This window comes from Meles meles, chromosome 14, assembly GCF_922984935.1.
Source record: "Meles meles chromosome 14, mMelMel3.1 paternal haplotype, whole genome shotgun sequence".
In the NCBI taxonomy this organism is placed as follows: Eukaryota; Metazoa; Chordata; class Mammalia; order Carnivora; family Mustelidae; genus Meles; species Meles meles.
Window position 1 is genome coordinate 37158635 of NC_060079.1, and position 18034 is coordinate 37176668.

Below are 18034 nucleotides of genomic sequence, written 5' to 3' on the forward strand. Positions count from 1 at the left end.
AAGTGGTGGCTTAAAATGCTGTTGCCTACTTCAGCAATGTAGAAAGAACCACACTATATATTCTGTTGAAGGCAAAGCTATCAGAAGCAATGTAGGTATGAAAAGGCTTAAAGTGAATTATTCACCTCTTAACTCTCGGTTGTGTTCAGTGTGCTGCAAAGAGAATGCTCCCTATCAATGTGAAAAGCAGTGCCTTTGAAATAAGGGAAAAGTTCAATTTGTTTGACTTTGTTTTCAACCCAATGGCATCAATATATGCAGTGAACTTTATGTGCCGAATTCAAAAGAATTTTGAAAATTCCACTCCCCTGTACTTCTGAAGCAGGATAACACAGATCATCTTACTATAGCTGAAGCTATAATGATATGATTTAACACAATACTCCACATCCAAACCCAAATTTGTTTATGAGAAGTAAATTATCTCAATGAGGACTTCAAAGAGTTAAGGACATACTTTGTTTTTCCTTAACGATTCCTATTCTAAATCAACATTTCTAGAATTAAAACTTTCTTCATTTTTGTATTGAACCTTTGGGAGATCCTTCTTGTATTTGACATACCTGTCTCTGCTTTCTAGTATATTGCAAATTTTAAAACATAATGTTGACACAAATATGTAAAACGTATACAAACATAAAGTATAAATATAATACTATATATATTTATACTTTGTGTTTGTGGGTTTTATTTTTAAGATTTTATTTATTTATTTGAGAGAGAGAGATCACAAGTAGGCAGAGAGGTAGACACAGAGAGGGGGAAGCAGGCTCCCTGCTGAGCAGAAAGTTTCATGTGGGGCTTGATTCCAGGACCCTGAGATCATGAGCCAAGCCGAATGCAGAGGCTTAACCCACTGAGCCACGCAGGCACCCCATGTGTTTGTTAAATATATATACATATATATATATATATATATATATATATACACACACACACTCTTGTCAGTAGAGTATGCAACTCTTGATTTCAGGGTCACAAGTTCACGTTGTACATTGGGCATGGGGCCTACTTGAAAGAAGAAAAAACAAACTGTTCCTTTGCAATAAATGCAGTATGCAAACTTCATCTGAAATATTTATGTTATAGCTGGGAATTGTGTGTGTTGTGTGTGTGTGTGTGTGTGTGTGTGCGTGTATGTACACACACACAATTATTGAGGTAAATGCTTTTAGAACCCAGTACAAAATGTTGCATCTCTTCTTCTTCAAGTGTCTAATCTGCTGTCAGTCCTATTTATTTATTTATTTATTTTTAAAGATTTTATTTATTTATTTGACAGACAGAGATTTCAAGTAGGCAGAGAGGCAGGCAGAGAGAGAGAGAGGAGGAAGCAGGCTCTCTGCTGAGCAGAGAACCCGATGCGGGGCTCGATCCCAGGACCCTGGGATTATGACCTGAGCCGAAGGCAGAGGCTTTAACCCACTGAGCCACCCAGGTGCCCCTGTCAGTCCTATTTAATGTATTTTTTATCTCAAATATTATAGTTTTCACTTTTAGAATTTCCATTTGGGTCTTTTTTTGTACCATCTATTTCTCTCCTTCAGGCCTAAGATGAAGATGATACAAAGGGAGGTACTGAGGGCTCAAAATTTAAGGAGACACTTACTCTCAAGTTCATGCTTTCATGTTCTTGACCATATTTTTAATGTTCGAACAGATTTTTAAGCTTCTTTTTGGTTAATTCCATCATATTTTTTATGCTTGGATCTGTTTTTATTGATTTTCCCCAGCCATGGATTATATTTTTCTAGTTTATTGCATACCTTATAATTCCTGGTCAGATGTCAGATGTGAATTTCACATTGTTGAATGCTGGATTTTTAAAATATTGACTAGGGCCCAAGCTAAATGTACATTTGTGGAGTGAATTCACCCACTAAGTCTCTGTCTCAAAGGCCTCATCTTTGATAAACGGACACAGAAAGTTGAAAGGATATCAAGGATACCAGCGTTTCCATGCCAAGGATTCTGGAAATTCCAGAGTTGTTTGGTTTGTCAAAAATTGTTTTCTCCATAGGAAATTTCCTGACTGCCCCATAACTCTGTAATGGGAAATATAAGAGAATACTGGAAATTAGCACCAAGGTATTTTGTATGTATTTATCATAGTGATTGCCCTAGTCACAGATTGAATTCTAGAATTTACTGAAATAGCATCTAGGACAGTGAAAACTAACCATAAAATCCATTTTCCTAATGCTTGAATTTTTTTCCTCTCCCTGTTGCGGGAATACTTTTGGGAAATAGCATTCTGGTATTTTTTTTCTTAGAAATTAATTAGAAATAAGACTCAAAGTGATAAGGTCTTTATTTTTCTCATCCCACAGTTTTCTCATTTTTTAGAAATCCAAATATTGTTTAAAATTGCTCAGACTTAACACGCACTTATCATTATTTCATGATTATTACAGTGCTGCATGTAGGATTTTTTAAATGTAAAAGTTATAAAAAGAATTGTATTTGATAACCTAGAAGTTTTCATATATTGTCTCATATAAAATATAAAACCACACATTTTAAATAGTATATCCTAATTTTGCCACCAAAGTTGCAAAACCACTTTGAAGATATTTTGCATATACTTTGGTACATCTTAGACACTAACCATTTCTTATTAAATGTCTTTAGAGTCTTTACAAAGATACTCTGTTCACTTCCGAATGCAGAATCAACTTACAAGGCATTTTCTGAATTTAGAAACTCACGGTTCTGAGGATGGATCCCAGTTCTTCACCATGTAGCCATGTTTCTTTCCTGCACTGAAATTTAAAACAACAACAACAACAAAACCTGTTCCTTTGTTGGGGTGCTTGGCTGGCTCTGTCAGTAGAGCATGCAACTCTTGATTTCAAGGTCACAAGTTCAAGTTGCACATTGGGCATGGGGCGACTTAAAAGAAGGAAAAAAAGAGCTGTTCCTTTGCAATAAATGCAGTCTGCAAACTTCATTTGAAGTATTTATGCTATGGCTGGGAAAATGGGAACTGCACACAAGAAAAACATCTTTGAAATAAATGAAAATTTAGCTAAATAATTCATATTAAGGTGGATGTCTTAGAGAACTTTTGCTTGGGTTTGCTAGTGTGGTTAAATAGATCTTTATATCTTGAATCCATTTGTAGTCTGTCCAAATTTCTACATAGATTTTAAAAGTTGGCTTTATATCATTTTAAAAGACAAAGTTCAGAAACAGTGTTTATTAAAGATACTTAATCAAAGAGCTTATAGTTTTATAATCTTCTTTGAGATGGAAGAATCTTCAGTGAAACTTTTTTTGAGTGTAGAGTTCTGTGTATTTTTAATCATGCATGCATAAGAGCTTCATGAAACCACCACCATAATCAGGAGATTAAACAGTTCTATCACCCCAAAAAACTTCCTTATGATATATCTGTAGTCAACTTTAAACCTTGGCATCCCCTGATCTTTTCTTTGTCATCATCATTTTTGCTATTTTCTTTTTTGAAAAGTTTTATAAATGGAATCATCCTGTATGTGATTTTTCGAGGCTGGCTTCTTGCACTCACCAAAATGCTTTTGAGATTCATCCATTTTATAACATAAGTGGTTTGTTTCTTTATTGCTACATAGTTTTTCATTACGTGCATGTACCATAGTCTGTTTATCTGTTCATCTATTGAAAGATATCTGGGCTGACTCCCATTTTGACAAAGAGAGCTCCTGTAAATATTTATGTACAAATCTTTCATGTGAGCCTAGTTTACATTTCTTTAAAGTAAATATCAGATTGCTGGGTCAGTTTGGCTCTTTTTTTTTCCTATGGATTATGCTTTTTTGGTATCATGTCTAAGAACTCTGCCAAATGTCAGGTCACAAAGATTTTCTGCTAAGTTTTCTTCTACAGTTTTATAGTTTTACATTTCCATTTAGACATATGATCCATTTTGACATACACACACACACACACACACACACACATATGTTTATATATAAATGTGAGGTATAGGTTAAGGTTCATTTCTACTGAATTATCTATTGAATTGCCTTTGCAACTTTATCAAAAATCAAAAAAAAAAATTTGGAAGGGGAGGCGAACCATAAGAGACTATGGACTCTGAAAAACAACCTGAGGGTTTTGAAGGGTCAGGGGTGGGAGGTTGGGGGAACAGGTGGTGGGTAATGGGGAGGGCACGTTTTGCATGGAGCACTGGGTGTTGTGCAAAAAGAATGAATACTGTTACGCTGAAAAAATAAATAAAATGGAAAAAAAAATCAATTGGCCTTATTTCTGTGGGCTACTTATGGGCAGTCTCTTCTCTTCTATTGATCTATGTGTCTTTTCTGTCTATACTATACTGTCTTGATTAGTGTGGCTTCTTAGTAAGTCTCAAAATAGTGTGATTCCTTCAACTTTAGTCTCCTTCAAAATTATTTTGCCTTTTATAGTCAGTTTGCTTCTTGTTATCAATTTTAGAATCTCATCTATATTTACATAAAATCATACTGTAAATATGAATATTATTATGTTAGGTGTATAGATTGTTTGAGGATCATTAACATCTTTACCATGTTGAGTCTTCCACTACATTGACACAATATATCTCTTCATCTATTTAGGTCTTCTTTGATTCATTTCATAATTTTTGTCATGTTAAGGGTATAGATTCTGTACTTATCATTTGAAAATATTTATTTGCTAAGCATTTGAATCTTAGGGAACTATGATAAATGTATTGCTTTTGAAATTTTGATTTTCTATAGTTCGTTGCTAGAATATAGAAATACTGATTTTTGTTTGATGACCTTGAATATGGCAACCTTAGCTTATTTATTGGTTCTAAGAAGTTTTGTTTGTGATTCGTTTTGATTCCTTTTTATCTTCTGCCTAAACAATATTATTTGTGAATACAATAACTAAAAAATTTCCCTTTCCTGTTTAATTTACCCTTCATTTCTTTTTCTTGCCCTATTGAACTTACTGGGTCTTTTCATACAGTGGTAAATAAAAGTGGTGAAAGCAAGGGTGAAAACTTTTAGTCTTTCACTAGTAAGTTTGGTGTTAGTTATACTTTTTTTTTTTTTTTGGTAGATGCTCTTTATACAGTTGAGGAAGTTTCCTTCTCGGATTTTGCTGAGAATTTTTATCATTAATAGGTGTTGACTTTTGTCAAATGCTTTATGTATTTTTAAAATTTCCATTTTTACTGTTTTAATAATACAAAATTCTATTTTGTCTCCTTTTACTATCCATTTTCAACTCAATTTTCTTAGCCACTTGTAAGTGGTTATATTAAATTAATCTACTTCCACAAATAAAGAACTTACCCAATTTCAGCCTATGGTTCAGTTTCAGTAGGTGCTTCCTTTTGGTCTTCCTCATGGATGTTTATATTTTTAGATCATGATTTGTTTTCTAGAGTTATAATAGGATGAGCAAACTGTAGAATGTATAAATATATATTCTGATGTACTTTAGGAATAGTTTATTATTGATTGCTGCTGACAAAAAAATTCTGATTTTGAATATCACTTATAAATTGACTGTAATCTGCTGAGTACTTTTGGAGAAATACACAGAGGCAAATAATCAAAGAAACCCTTCATATCATGCAGACTTACCCACTTTGTGTGTCTCTTTAAGTGATTACTTGCTTATTTCTTCATGTTTTCAGTACAAAGGAAAGTAAGGAACATCTAAGTTTTCCTGTTCAGCAAACAAAATAACAATAAATCAAAAAGTCAAACTAAGAAGGTGGACTCAGTTTGATAAGATACTTTAGATCTGTTTTGTTATGAGTGAATAGTCACTAAAAAAATCCCACAGCCTTTGTCTTTTATCTTGACTGAAATAGATTAAAAAGATCATCACCTAAGTTTTTAACGTTTATTTTGGAACTTTTCTGTAATGACCTACCAACTCCAGGTACTTTGAAAAAAAAAAAATAAACAAATTATATGTTTTCAAAGTAAAAGTTACTGCATTCAAATTGAGTTTGAACGGAAAACATTAGTTTGTATGATTAGTTTGTATGGAAGAGGATAGTTTTCAAGAATTACAAATATTAAAAAAAAAGAATTACAAATATTCATATTTAATTACTCTGCTGAAACCTAAAATGCCACAAGTGTCTGACCTCAAATTTTACTTTCTTCCTACACTTAAAAATTAAGATTTAGATATGTGCAAGCTAGAAATAAATTTTTAGAGTACATTATTGGAAAATATCTTAAAGCCCTTCTATTTCTAAATTAAATGATGCTGTGGTACATATGGCTTTTGTTTTGGGTCTGTTTTCATTTTTTTATGCAAATACATTTATTTTATATTCAGATTAGTTTAAATGAGTTTTCTGACACCCTTGGAGCCTGGATAATAAAAATGTTATTTTCTATATTAAAACCAGTGTGGTTTTTATAGTGAGTTAGTTATATGTTTGTTAAAGGCCAAATAGCTATTTCATTATGATAATTATAAACACAGAGAACCTCTCACATTTCTACCTATTTTACTGGATAAATTCAGGCATTATTAGTAAATAATAATAATAATAATAAATCTGCTGTTCCACTACTGATTAAGGTGCAAATTTTTAAAAGTTGTACTTTGTGAAATTCTGCAGTAATAAACCAACCTTTCTTTCTTACTTTTTTTTTTTTAAGATTTTATTTACTTATTTGACAAACAAGGAGGCAGAGTGGCAGGCAGAGACAGAGGAGGAAGCAGGCTCCCCGCTGAGCGGAGATCCAGATGCAGGGCTGGATCCCAGGACACTGGGATCATGACCTGAGCTGAAGGCAGATCCCAGGACCCTGGGATCATGACCTGAGCTGAAGGCAGAGGGTTTAACCCACTGAGCCACCCAGGCGCCCCTCTTTTTTTTTTTTTTTTCTCAATTCCTTTTTACCTCTCTTCACCCTCATTCCTCCACAGTATGTATACCTTTTTCTCTCTTTCTCTTTTCTGTTTTTCTTTTGCCTTTCTCCCTGCTTTATTTTTCTCATCTTTCTTTTCGTCTAAAATCCTTTTAACGATTTCCTCTTGTGTTTCTATTTTCATCAAAATAACATTTGATGGGGCGCCTGGGTGGCTCAGTGGGTTAAAGCCTCTGCCTTCGGCTCAGGTCATGATCCTGGGGTCCTGGGATCGAGCCCCGCATCGGGCTCTCTGCTCAGCGGGGAGCCTGCTTCTCCTTCTCTCTCTCTGCCTACTTGTGATCTCTGTCTGTCAAATAAACAAATAAAAAAAATCTTAAAAAAAATAACATTTGATGGCAACAGTCTTGCTCAGTGTTCATCAAGCACTCTGATGCATTCATGCAAACACACATACACATGCACATGCACACACACACTTAATTTAAAAACAGCTCTTCATTCAGTGGGGAAATGTATTGTATTTCTCAGTTTAAGTCCTGTATTTCATCAGAGCTGTTTAGAACTTTAGCAATAGGCAAACACTTCCAGATATTGTTCCTATTAGAACAGAGGAAGGAAAGTTTCCCAGTCTGTCTTCCTATGTCTAACTGAATAGGGATCCATAGCCTGTGATGCTCCACCTAATTAAAGCCATTAAATTCACAAGGTTACTTGCAATAGCACTTATAAAAACTAGAGTTTCCACTTTCACTTTACATTTTACTCTCTCCTTAATACCCAGGATTCTGTGTTTCTGAAGTATTCTAAGATATTCATGGCTTAGTCTTCAACTGACAACAATCATCGGTTACATGCATGTTTTTGACCAATTCAGCAGATCTTATTAAGTTAAAATGTGGAGTTTTTAAGTAATTGTAGTTTTAAAAATTGGAAAAAATTCTTTTGCAAACATTTTGCCCCAGTATTTTTTTGCCACTATTATTTAATTTAGTTTAATTCAATTTAATTTATTTTTTTTAAAGTAGGCTCCATGCCCAGCGTGGAGCCCAACATGTGGCTTGAACTCATGACCCTGAGATCAAGACCTGAGCTGATATCAAGTGGTGCTTAACTGACTGAGCCACCCAGGTGTTCCCCCACATCCCCACCACCGCTACTATATTTACTAGAAGATCGTTATCCTTAAGAATTGGTAGTTTGCCATTATGAAAAGAAAAATGAAGGTGCTTCACAGAATCTAAAAGCTAGTAAAACATGTTAATGAAAAATGTCTGCTACCAACTACTAGTTAAAGTGGATTAGAAGTGAGATATGTATTGACCTTATTTACCTTCATCTTTGCACTTTGATAAAGGTCAGTTGAACAATAACAGAAAAAGGTTATAGATTAAGAAATTTGTGAGAGTACTTCCTGTCCCCAAACTTTTAACAGTGAAACGTAAGTAGTACTTTAAGCTATTACTCCTAACATATCTTTTTTTTTTCCCTTCCAGTAGTAGTTCAAGACAGCCACAAAATCAAATTATTACATGGGAAGAGAAAAGGGTCCTGTTAGTTTAAATGAGCTTTATTTATAAGGAAAATACATATTGTACTACATTAAGCCTTACCTTGGGCCCTCTTCTTCTTGAATTGCATGCTCCTGTGTCACTGATACTTGCACGGTGGATGATGTTGTATGAATCCGTGGCTGCTTCAGAGCACAATGGTGTGATATGAAGTGATGCAGAAAACAGGAGAACCTTTGTCGCTGAGTCAGCTGCAAGAAGAAGTGATGTGTATGAATGTACAGTATAGGGAGATCTATGAAAGATCTAGTATCTTTCTCCCAAAAGACTCTGTTCCATGATACAAGGAGAATTCAGTTCTTTTTGGCAGACCTCCACATCAGTTTGGAAGCAGTAAAACAACCACAAAAGCAAGCCTGGTTTCTCAATGTCTTTACTCTCAATATTTTAAGTAACATTTTATTTGTTTTCATTTTACTTTGTTTTTAATAAGCAGAAGTAATACCCGTTTCCACTGCCTGCTTTGAGTTCAATGCCATAGTAAGAATGAAGATGAGAATGAATTATAGAGATGAGTTCAGCCATATGTGCCGTGCTTGTAATTGTTATTGGCAAAATTTGAAGTAAATGCCCTGTATCTCTCAATTGAGGAGTGAATGACTTTAAGTGATATTATATCAAGGAGGGCGTAGAATCCCAGCAGATGATGTAATTATGTTTAAAAATGAGTATTATTAAATAATTCACACTTTTAATATGGAGAAATTGGTCATTTTTCCACTCCTCCCACAAATGTTCGATCTTAATATCTAAGTAATGAAACAACACAGACTGTGTTATCCATCCTCGTGGTAACAGAGAATGCCAGTTATGACAGGCTCATTGTTTACTTTAACAGGTAATTTGTGGACCGGAATCATTTAATTGTTCTGAGTACATAATTACATGTCAGCAATTTCCAATTTAATTAAAATGTACAAATCTGAAGATTAAGGGAATTTTTGAATTATTAATCATTTTTCCACTAGGAAATCTTGTTGCTCTGCAGGAGATTTGTCCAGTGTACAACTATACGTATTTTTTTCCTTCTCTTTCGCAGACAGACAATTTTCCCGCAGAGCCCAATTACATGGGCAGCAGGCAGCAGTTTGTTCAAAGGTAAGGCCTATTAAATAACTTTCTCGGCTTCCCCATTTGCATTCGTGTCAAAATTGCTTTGCAAGAGACTACATTTCAGATTCAGACTCCTAGAGACAACACTTTCTCTTCTTTTTCTTTATATGTATTTCAGTAGCTCCACGTTTAAGGACCCAGAAAGAGCCAGCCTGAGAGACAGTGGGCACGGGGACAGTGATCAGGCTGACAGTGACCAAGACACTAACAAAGGCTCCTGCTGTGACATGTCTGTTAGGGAGGCACTCAAGATGAAAACTACTTCAACTAAAAGCCAACCACTTGAACAAGGTGAGTGAAGCCTTCCAATGCTTACAAAGTGTAAAGCTTAAGCAATCATTATAAACCTATTAGTACTGGAGTTGCAGTTTATCACGGTGGAATGGGCCATTGATAATAAATCAAAAGAAACAGCAAATCCAGATCTTGTCCCAGACAGAAAGCAGCTATTCAATTCCTCAGTAACAACAGAAAAAGGAAGGCCATGGATATTAGTCTGTAATCTTCTTAAAATGAGGACTTGACCAAAGTCACTAGATTGTTCTTATCTTTATGGACATTTGCTAACCTTTCCCATTTTGTGTTTATCAACAAGGAAAATAGGGCATATATTAGTTAGGTATGCACATCTTAATATACTAGCTTACAAGATTAAATTTAGTAAATTCACCACATTTAGGTAAAATGAAAACCTGATTGGAATTTTATAGCTCTTCCCAAGGTTTGTTTATTTTTAGCTTGAATTTTAGCCTCAGAGTCGTTGTTCAAGAGTCAAATTACAACAAAGCCAAAGTTTTGGCTCCTTGTTTGGATTTACATCTAACTCTGTAGGGATGTCAAATAAACACGTACTTGTTGGCCCTGATAGAGATATAATAAAGAAACACTTCCTAATAAATACATATATTTTTTTCTAAAAGTCTACCTTCAATTTTTTTGTTTTATTAGTTTTGATGTTTTTACCATTTCAAACACAAAGATATATTCCACCCAAAGAAAAGTGAGCAACTCTTATGTGTAAGACTTAGACCCTGTGATTGTGAATAGGTTTTTATGTCTTATCATTATAAAAAAGGAAAAGAACAACTGGATAAATCAATTTCAGAATTACAAATGCATTTATATTTGTTAATACTAGTTCTCAAAATACTAATAGTATTTAAATATTCTAATGTTTATTATTTCAGTTTTTTAATGAGAAACTACTTTTAAACTGTGTTGACATAGTCATTTATTCTTCTAAGATATTTATTGGTTGACAATTAAGAGAAAATACATTTTGCCTGTAGTGCAATCTGTCATATTGTACATACTTCAGCACATATCATGTCTATTCATTTCTCAGATCATATTGAAATTTTAATACACACATTCACACATATATAAATTCAATACAGACATAAATGTGTATGTTCAGTATAATATATATTTAAATTTCTGTACTACAATTATGCTTTTTTTTTTTAAAGTTGGCCTCCCAAAAGGCCTTCTTTTGATAGGTTTTAACAGCCAAATACATCATAGCAAGTTTTTGTCTAATAATGCAACATTATGTTTTAAATTATTTTCAGTAAAAGGTATTTGAATGCTTATGGAATATTTATAATTCCTACAAATTTGAATATTCACTTGAAGTGACTTAAGTGATCGTGATGGGTTTTGATTATGTCATATTTAATATGTTAATTTTTTAGACAAAGTTTAAATAATGTGTTGTTGGATCTTAATATGTGAATACAGAACCTAACATAGATTCATCTATGTGTGTAATAAAGTGACTGACAGATAATGCATTGGCTACTTTTTGTAAAGCCGCATAGAGTAAGTAAAGAGTTTGCATTTATTATATTTTTGTGGGAAACTTTGTTAACCAAAAAAAGTTTATATGCTGTTCACATTAACTCTTTAAAGTTTTTTAACCATGTGAGTGACGTATTTGATGGGAAGAGGTAAGGATCCTTATAGAAAAAGGAAGAGGTTTTATTCATGTCTGAAGATGTACTTTATACTGAAAGTCTGTTTTTTTCAATTTCGGTATCAGAAAATAATATTTTAGGAAGGTAGCTGTTGTTCTTAGAAGAACATACATTTGGCATATATTTTAGTTAACGTTACACATGAAACAGTTGCTAGTGTAAGAGTGAGAATGCTAATGCAAATGTCTCCTCTAAAACAAGTAGTTTCCACACATCCTTATTAATAAATATGGGAAAGATATTAGGAATCTGAAAGCCACACTTAGATAATCTGTAATAATGAATTACAGGGGAGATATTAACCTCTACTTTAAAACATGATTTTGGAGGATTAACTAAAGTAGTATTTCTTGATTTGTTGACTGTTTATTCATTCATTTATTTGATAAATATCTATAAATCCTTGTAATACATGAGGAGAGTTAGATTCTTTAGGAACATCAAAAATAAATTTGACTTGGAGGGTGCCTTCAAGAAACTGTATGTAACTAGTAGAGATGAGAGATCTCTCTTTCCTTCTCCTCTTTCTCTGTCTCTTGTCTCTCTCCCTCGCCCCCTCTCTCATCCCTCTTCCCTCTCATTTACCTCCGTCTGTCATCTTATCTATCTCAATGTCCATCATCTATATCAACTTTTTTCTTTTCCTTCCTTCCTTCCTTTTTTCCTTCCTCTTTTTATTTCTTCCTCCTCTTTTTTCCTCTTTCTTTCTTTCTTATCTATGTTTATATCAATATCCATTTACCTATCTAGATTGGAGGAGGACATTAGCATTTACTGAGTTTTTACTATTTACTATAAACAGTGCTAGCTGCATTTCGATGTTAGCTTATTTAACCTCCAACTCTCAAATACTTACCATTTTTATCTTGCATTTAAGAAAACTGAGCTTATGGGAAATTTATTAATCTGCTCAGCAGGTTGGAATATTATCCTCGCTCTAGATACAGCCAAAACTTGTGTCTTTTCTACACAACTTTGTCTCCAAATGGTAAAATTTGTTCAAATAGACAATCTGATCCACTTCTATGACTAGATACCAAATAAATATTGAAGGGTAAGTTAAAACCCGAGTTCATGTATGCAAACCTTAGGGGAAAACATCAAAATAGCTCATATGCATTGAATGAATTATTCAACACTTAAAACTTATTATCCTATTTATTTTTCATTGCATTTATAAATAGGTAAGTAATGTTATCTCACATTTAGTAGATATTAGGAAATTTTCCCAATATTCTATAGCTGTAAGTAGTGAAGTCAGCATTAGAAATAAAATGGCATGCCTTCAGAGCCCCCTCCTTATCTAGTGCTTTATACTATTCACATAATGAACAGTTTACTCAGAAATAATTTTAAAGTTTGAAGAAGCAATCAGACATTGTCTTGGTCAATATACGCTGTTAATTTATTTGAAAAGCATCATGAGAAGCAATGCCAAATTAATTCAATGCACACTTATAAAAAATAATTTTCTTTACAGATGAAGGATGATGACAACAGTATTTAAGCAATTATCTCATGTCAGATTTCAAATATTAAACCCATTTTTAATACCTTTAAAATCTCCTAAGAAACAAAAGTAAATTTCCTCTTAGCAGAAAGAAACCAAAAACTAAACAAAAAGAAACCTGCTTATGAGTCTTTTTCTCTTCTAAAAATTTATAGTAGTGCCTTAAAACATTTCAATTAAAAAAAAACAGTAGCGTATTATAGTTTACATTTTTGTATTAATTTAGTTGGCTTCTTTCTTTGTTTAAATTTTTTCTATTAAGAAAGATAATGTTCTATTTCTAAATCAAAATATTCCTTTAACTGAGAAATTAGAATCAATTGCAAGAATAATCTTCACATTTTCAATAGAAATTTCTGTGCTAATAATGGTTTTCCTTTGCAAAAGACTTAGGCCTAAATACTACTTTTTTCTTCTCTTTTGCACAGATTTTCCCCATTAGTTCTGTTCCTGATTACTGTGTTTTTTTCTTCTATCAGCTTAATCATCCCAAATACACATTAGTATATGTTACTCATTATTTTAGCAAAAATATTTGAAAGGGTTCAGTACTTAATTGAAGGAGTGATATAGGGCACTACAGCTGGGGATAGATTTAAGGATTTTATATTAATAAATCCTCTAATAGAAAGAGGTTATTTTAGTTTCTCTTAGTGGAATTTAAAAGATTCTTAAAGAATGTTCTTAGTTTCTTTCTATTTGATTGCATTTTTGTGCCCTTCTCTATTTGTCAATTAGATTTTCTTCATGCTCCCTTTGTCAAATATGAATGATAGGTAGGTAGGTAGGTAAAACAATCCACTCTGACTTCTTTAAAGAAGTGCCTGTATCTCTGTATTTCTGTCCACTACAGAAGTCTGGTAAAGTATTTTGCTTGTTAGCAATAACTTTTTCTTCTTTAAAAAGATTTGGTAAGCCTTCCCTAAAACTCAGTAGTCTGTACCGTTGTCTGTACCATTTCCCAAATAATACATGTGCAGTGTTCAAAATGCTGTCTGATGATTCTCTGAACTCCCTATTGCTGGCTTAGGACTGTTCTCAATTTTTTCAAGGATAATCAGTCTTCTGCTATCTTTATAGTTGACTGAAACCAAGTTCTTGAATTGAAGCCAGACACTAGTGGAATAGCATCGCACATTGAAGCGTTGACAGCCTTTGCTGCCATGGCAGTGGAAGCATCACCATCCGGAAATCTGAAGCCCCTGTTAGGTAGCCAGCTGTTGGTCCCTTCCTCTGTAACTGGCTTCCAGGACTTTCTGATCCTCAGGAGTTGCTTCCTTCAAATTCTTTCTCATTTCTCCTTTTATTTAATTGCCTTATAATTTCTTTCTTTCTTTCTTTCTTTTTTTTCCTATTCAGTTCTGTGCCTCTGCAGTCCTTTCTCTTCCACTAGAAAATCTGACTTCTTAAATTACATTCTGGGTTCAAAACGTTTCACAATGGAATCCCTGATTAAAATCTAATAAAAATAAAATCAATGGAAAGTTGAGAATAATAGAAATACCAAATAAGCCAGGTTTGCTCCGGTGAATTCAGTTTTAAAACTAAATTACATTCTTAAGGGTTGCCTTCCCTCTTCCCAGAGGACATTCTGCAAAACTACAAAAACTAAAGCTAATGGATTTTTGTTGTTGTTGTTGTTCTGGTTTTTTTTGTTTGTTTGTTTGTTTTTAAGTCAGTGCTTGAATTTTGCTTGTGGACCTCATATTCAAACAGGTTTAGGCTAGTTTAAAGGACTGCAGTATTTGTTATGTGATTTCAGTTTGGCAAGGCTCTGAGCCCCACTCTTTCACATCTCCCTCCCTACTTTACTGCATAGTGACTGCAATTTCACAATATTTCTAATTATGCCTGGAAAGGAAACAGTTTAAAGTTTCCACAACCTATACTTTGCTGTGAAGGAATGACTTAAAAAAGAAGTAGTAAGGAAATGGGAGAATAAAAGGTGAAGCTCTTGTCCACCAAAATGGGGGTGGAACCATGCATACAGGATTTGGGAAGGGCTTATTGAGGCAGGATTAGGACACTGAACACAAGCTTGACCTACTTTGCAGTTTTCCCTAGAACTGACCAGGAGTAGGAAAGTAACAGGATGGTACTTTTATATTCATTCTCAAGCTTCCATTCTGTTTTCTATGCTGCACTACGGTTACTGCAGCTCTGACCCTTCCAATCCATCAGTGTCTTTCCCCAGACCTTCCCATAACAGGCAATAGCAAATTGCTTCTACAAAAGTATGGACATGGACGTGATGGCGACATCCAGCCTCTCAGCAGCCATCTCGCAATCTCTGAAAATAATTTTTAAAAGAAATGCTGCTGTAAACTTATTAATAGTCAATTTGTCTTAGGAAGGAAATGGAAAATTACTGCCATATACAGGGGGCGAGAAGGAACTGTTGAATATTTAATGCCAGGAAGAAATCACTTAAAATTTTTACACACTGCTGCTTTATGATTCAAATATATGGCATTTAAGAAATTGTATGATTTGCCAAGAATTATTCTTTTCAAGCCCAATAAATTTTTTTTATTGGACTGCATTTATTTGAGAGCACCTTAATACCAACTTTTTCATCCTCTTGTGCTGTGTTTTAGGACTTGCAGAATTTATCTGGCTTTACATTTTACTGGATAAAATATTCCCCAAACTGTGAGCAGCTTCAGTTTATTTTTGATTACCAAACTTTGCAAATGTCCCATAGTTCACCTAACTTTAAAAGTTTCAATGACATCTCTTTTTCTCGTATGCAAACATCTGCTTCTAGAATCCAGCAGCTGGTATCATGAAAATAGAGAGATTTTATCACCCTCACATTTGTTCTCATCGTAAAGCCTCCCTAACAAGTGTTGCATGATTTACTATAGACTCAATGTGATTTTGAGATTCTCTTGCTTTTAGTAAGCACAGCAGTGACTTTTGCTAAAACACTCCAATTTGGGAATGTTGGGTCAGTATTTCCCAAACTTTTAAAAAATCATTTTGCCTTGGGGACAGGGACACCCTTCCCAGCCTTAGAATCACTGTATCTTTCAAACACTTGGATACAGCCAGAGGTTTTTGCTTTAATGGTTTTTTAGAAGGACAGTATTTTTTTTTCACTTTTACAATTAAAACTCTGTAGTAATATTATGAACACTTCTATGAAAATTAGAGTATGCCCATAACTTATGACAGCCTAGAATGATTATCAGTTCATCTGTTAATTAAGAACTGTGAGAAAATAATGTTAATAGGTCTTAAGCTTCTTCCAAATATTTTCCATTATTTCATTTGAAACTTATGTTCTACTATTGCAGGTTCTCAGTTCTTTTGAAAGCTATATTCAAAACACTAGAGTAGAAAGATTCCTGAAGTATAATTCCCGTTTTGTAAGAAAACAGACAGATTCAATGACTTTTTAATAAAGTCTTCAATTAGAGGCAGAGGTAGTACTAATTCTAGGTTTATAATCTGCTGGACTGTAGCTCTTTGCATTTTTTCATACCATTCCTATAACACATAATAGAGACCTTCGTGTCTCCAAAAAGGTATTTCAGATTTGTCATCACACTTCATTGCCTTATGAATCTAAATACGTAAGCACTTAATGCTTGATTCTTTCATATATATTGAATAGATATTTCATATGTTTATATGTTATATATATTAAATAAATATATTGAATAGAAGCTCCAAAAGGTTAAAAAAATTGTTTCATACCAAATATAGGCATTGACACTACTGTGTTATTTGTCACCAAGTCCAAGGATTCATATATTTCCTGTCTGGGGACAAGATCTACACTAACTGTGTATCTCATAGCTCTGGAAGAGATTTTCATTCACTCATTTAATTAATCACTATTTTTCCTTTTAATGAACAACTGTGCCAGGGATAGAAGATGAGTTAATGCACAGGCTGGGTTCTCAAGGAGCTCATACTGTAGTAAGAGAACTTGACATATAAACCATGAGGTTGGTACAGTGAGAGATATACCCTGAGTATTCATGGAGTCATGAGAAGGAAAATCCAGCCAGGATTTGGGAGAACAAAGAAAATTCTTGGAGAAGGAGACATTTGAACTGATTGTTTCTTCAGAAAATGTGTGTCTCACCTGGCCCAATGACCTTTGGGAAGGGAGGATGACAGGGCACTCTCAGAAACACAGATGAAGTGAAGCAACATGTTGGATGCATGTGAGTCGGAAGGTGTGAGACTCAGAATGGGGCATGTAAGACTGAGACTCTGAGAAGCTCAGTGATGGGACAACTAATGGGAGCCATTGGAGGTTCAGGAGGTAACAGTTCAAAGTCTCATTTAAAGAGATTATTGTTATGTCAATGACTGGGGAGACAGGGATATGCTTAGGAAGCTCGGGAAGTAATCCAAGGCAAGGCAAAATGAGGCCCAGAGTAATAAAGAAGTAGCGAGAATGGAACTAAATGAAAGATTAGAAACTCCTTTTAGTATATGACACTACTTTTATGATTATAATTAATTGCTCAGCATTCATTTAAAATTGATTCTGGAATAAAAGATTCTAAAGAAAAAAATAATTTGATACTCAAATAAATGGAGTAGAACTTGAATTATTTAAGTATGTTTCTGTGTAATTTATACCGCATATATTCAGTTGGCACATAAATATTTGAAACTTTCAGCATTTTCTCTAAATGAACAATGTTTATTTGCGTGCTGGAATTGACTTGCTAAAGAAACTTCACCATTCAAAGATGATAGGTAAAAAGAAAAACAAAAACAAACTTCAGCTAACCAGATCTTTGGGAGAAAGTTTAGAAAACAGTGACATAGTGTAGACATGGTGTCATAATGAATCTTAGCATCATAACTTGGGTGACCGAGTTCAGTTTACTAAAGTGGCAAAGATAGGGTGAGGTCACCACTGGGAAAATACTTGGGAAGTAACAAGAGTTTAGATGAATATCAGAAGAGGCGACTAGAAATTATAGTTTGGCAGTCAAAGTAGAAGTTAGGAGGTGTAAATTTGGAATCCATTGACATAGGATGATACTTAAAGTATGTAAA

At 33.9% G+C, this 18034-nt stretch overlaps 1 protein-coding gene across 5 annotated transcripts in view; it reads left to right on the plus strand.

Moving 5' to 3' along the window:
• PCDH17 (protocadherin 17) overlaps positions 1-18034 on the plus strand; it is a 99818-nt gene that overhangs the window by 27542 nt on the left and 54242 nt on the right. For 2 of the 5 annotated variants that reach the window (XM_045978230.1, XM_045978232.1), the window contains exons 2-3: positions 9447-9505; positions 9639-9811. The exons of 1 other annotated variant lie outside the window; for it this stretch is intronic. In XM_045978230.1, coding sequence (XP_045834186.1) covers positions 9447-9505; positions 9639-9811 — 232 coding nt within the window. Of the gene's footprint in view, positions 1-9446; positions 9506-9638; positions 9812-18034 lie in introns of those variants that run through there. 2 more of the 5 variants (XM_045978231.1, XM_045978234.1) reach the window with 2 other exon arrangements.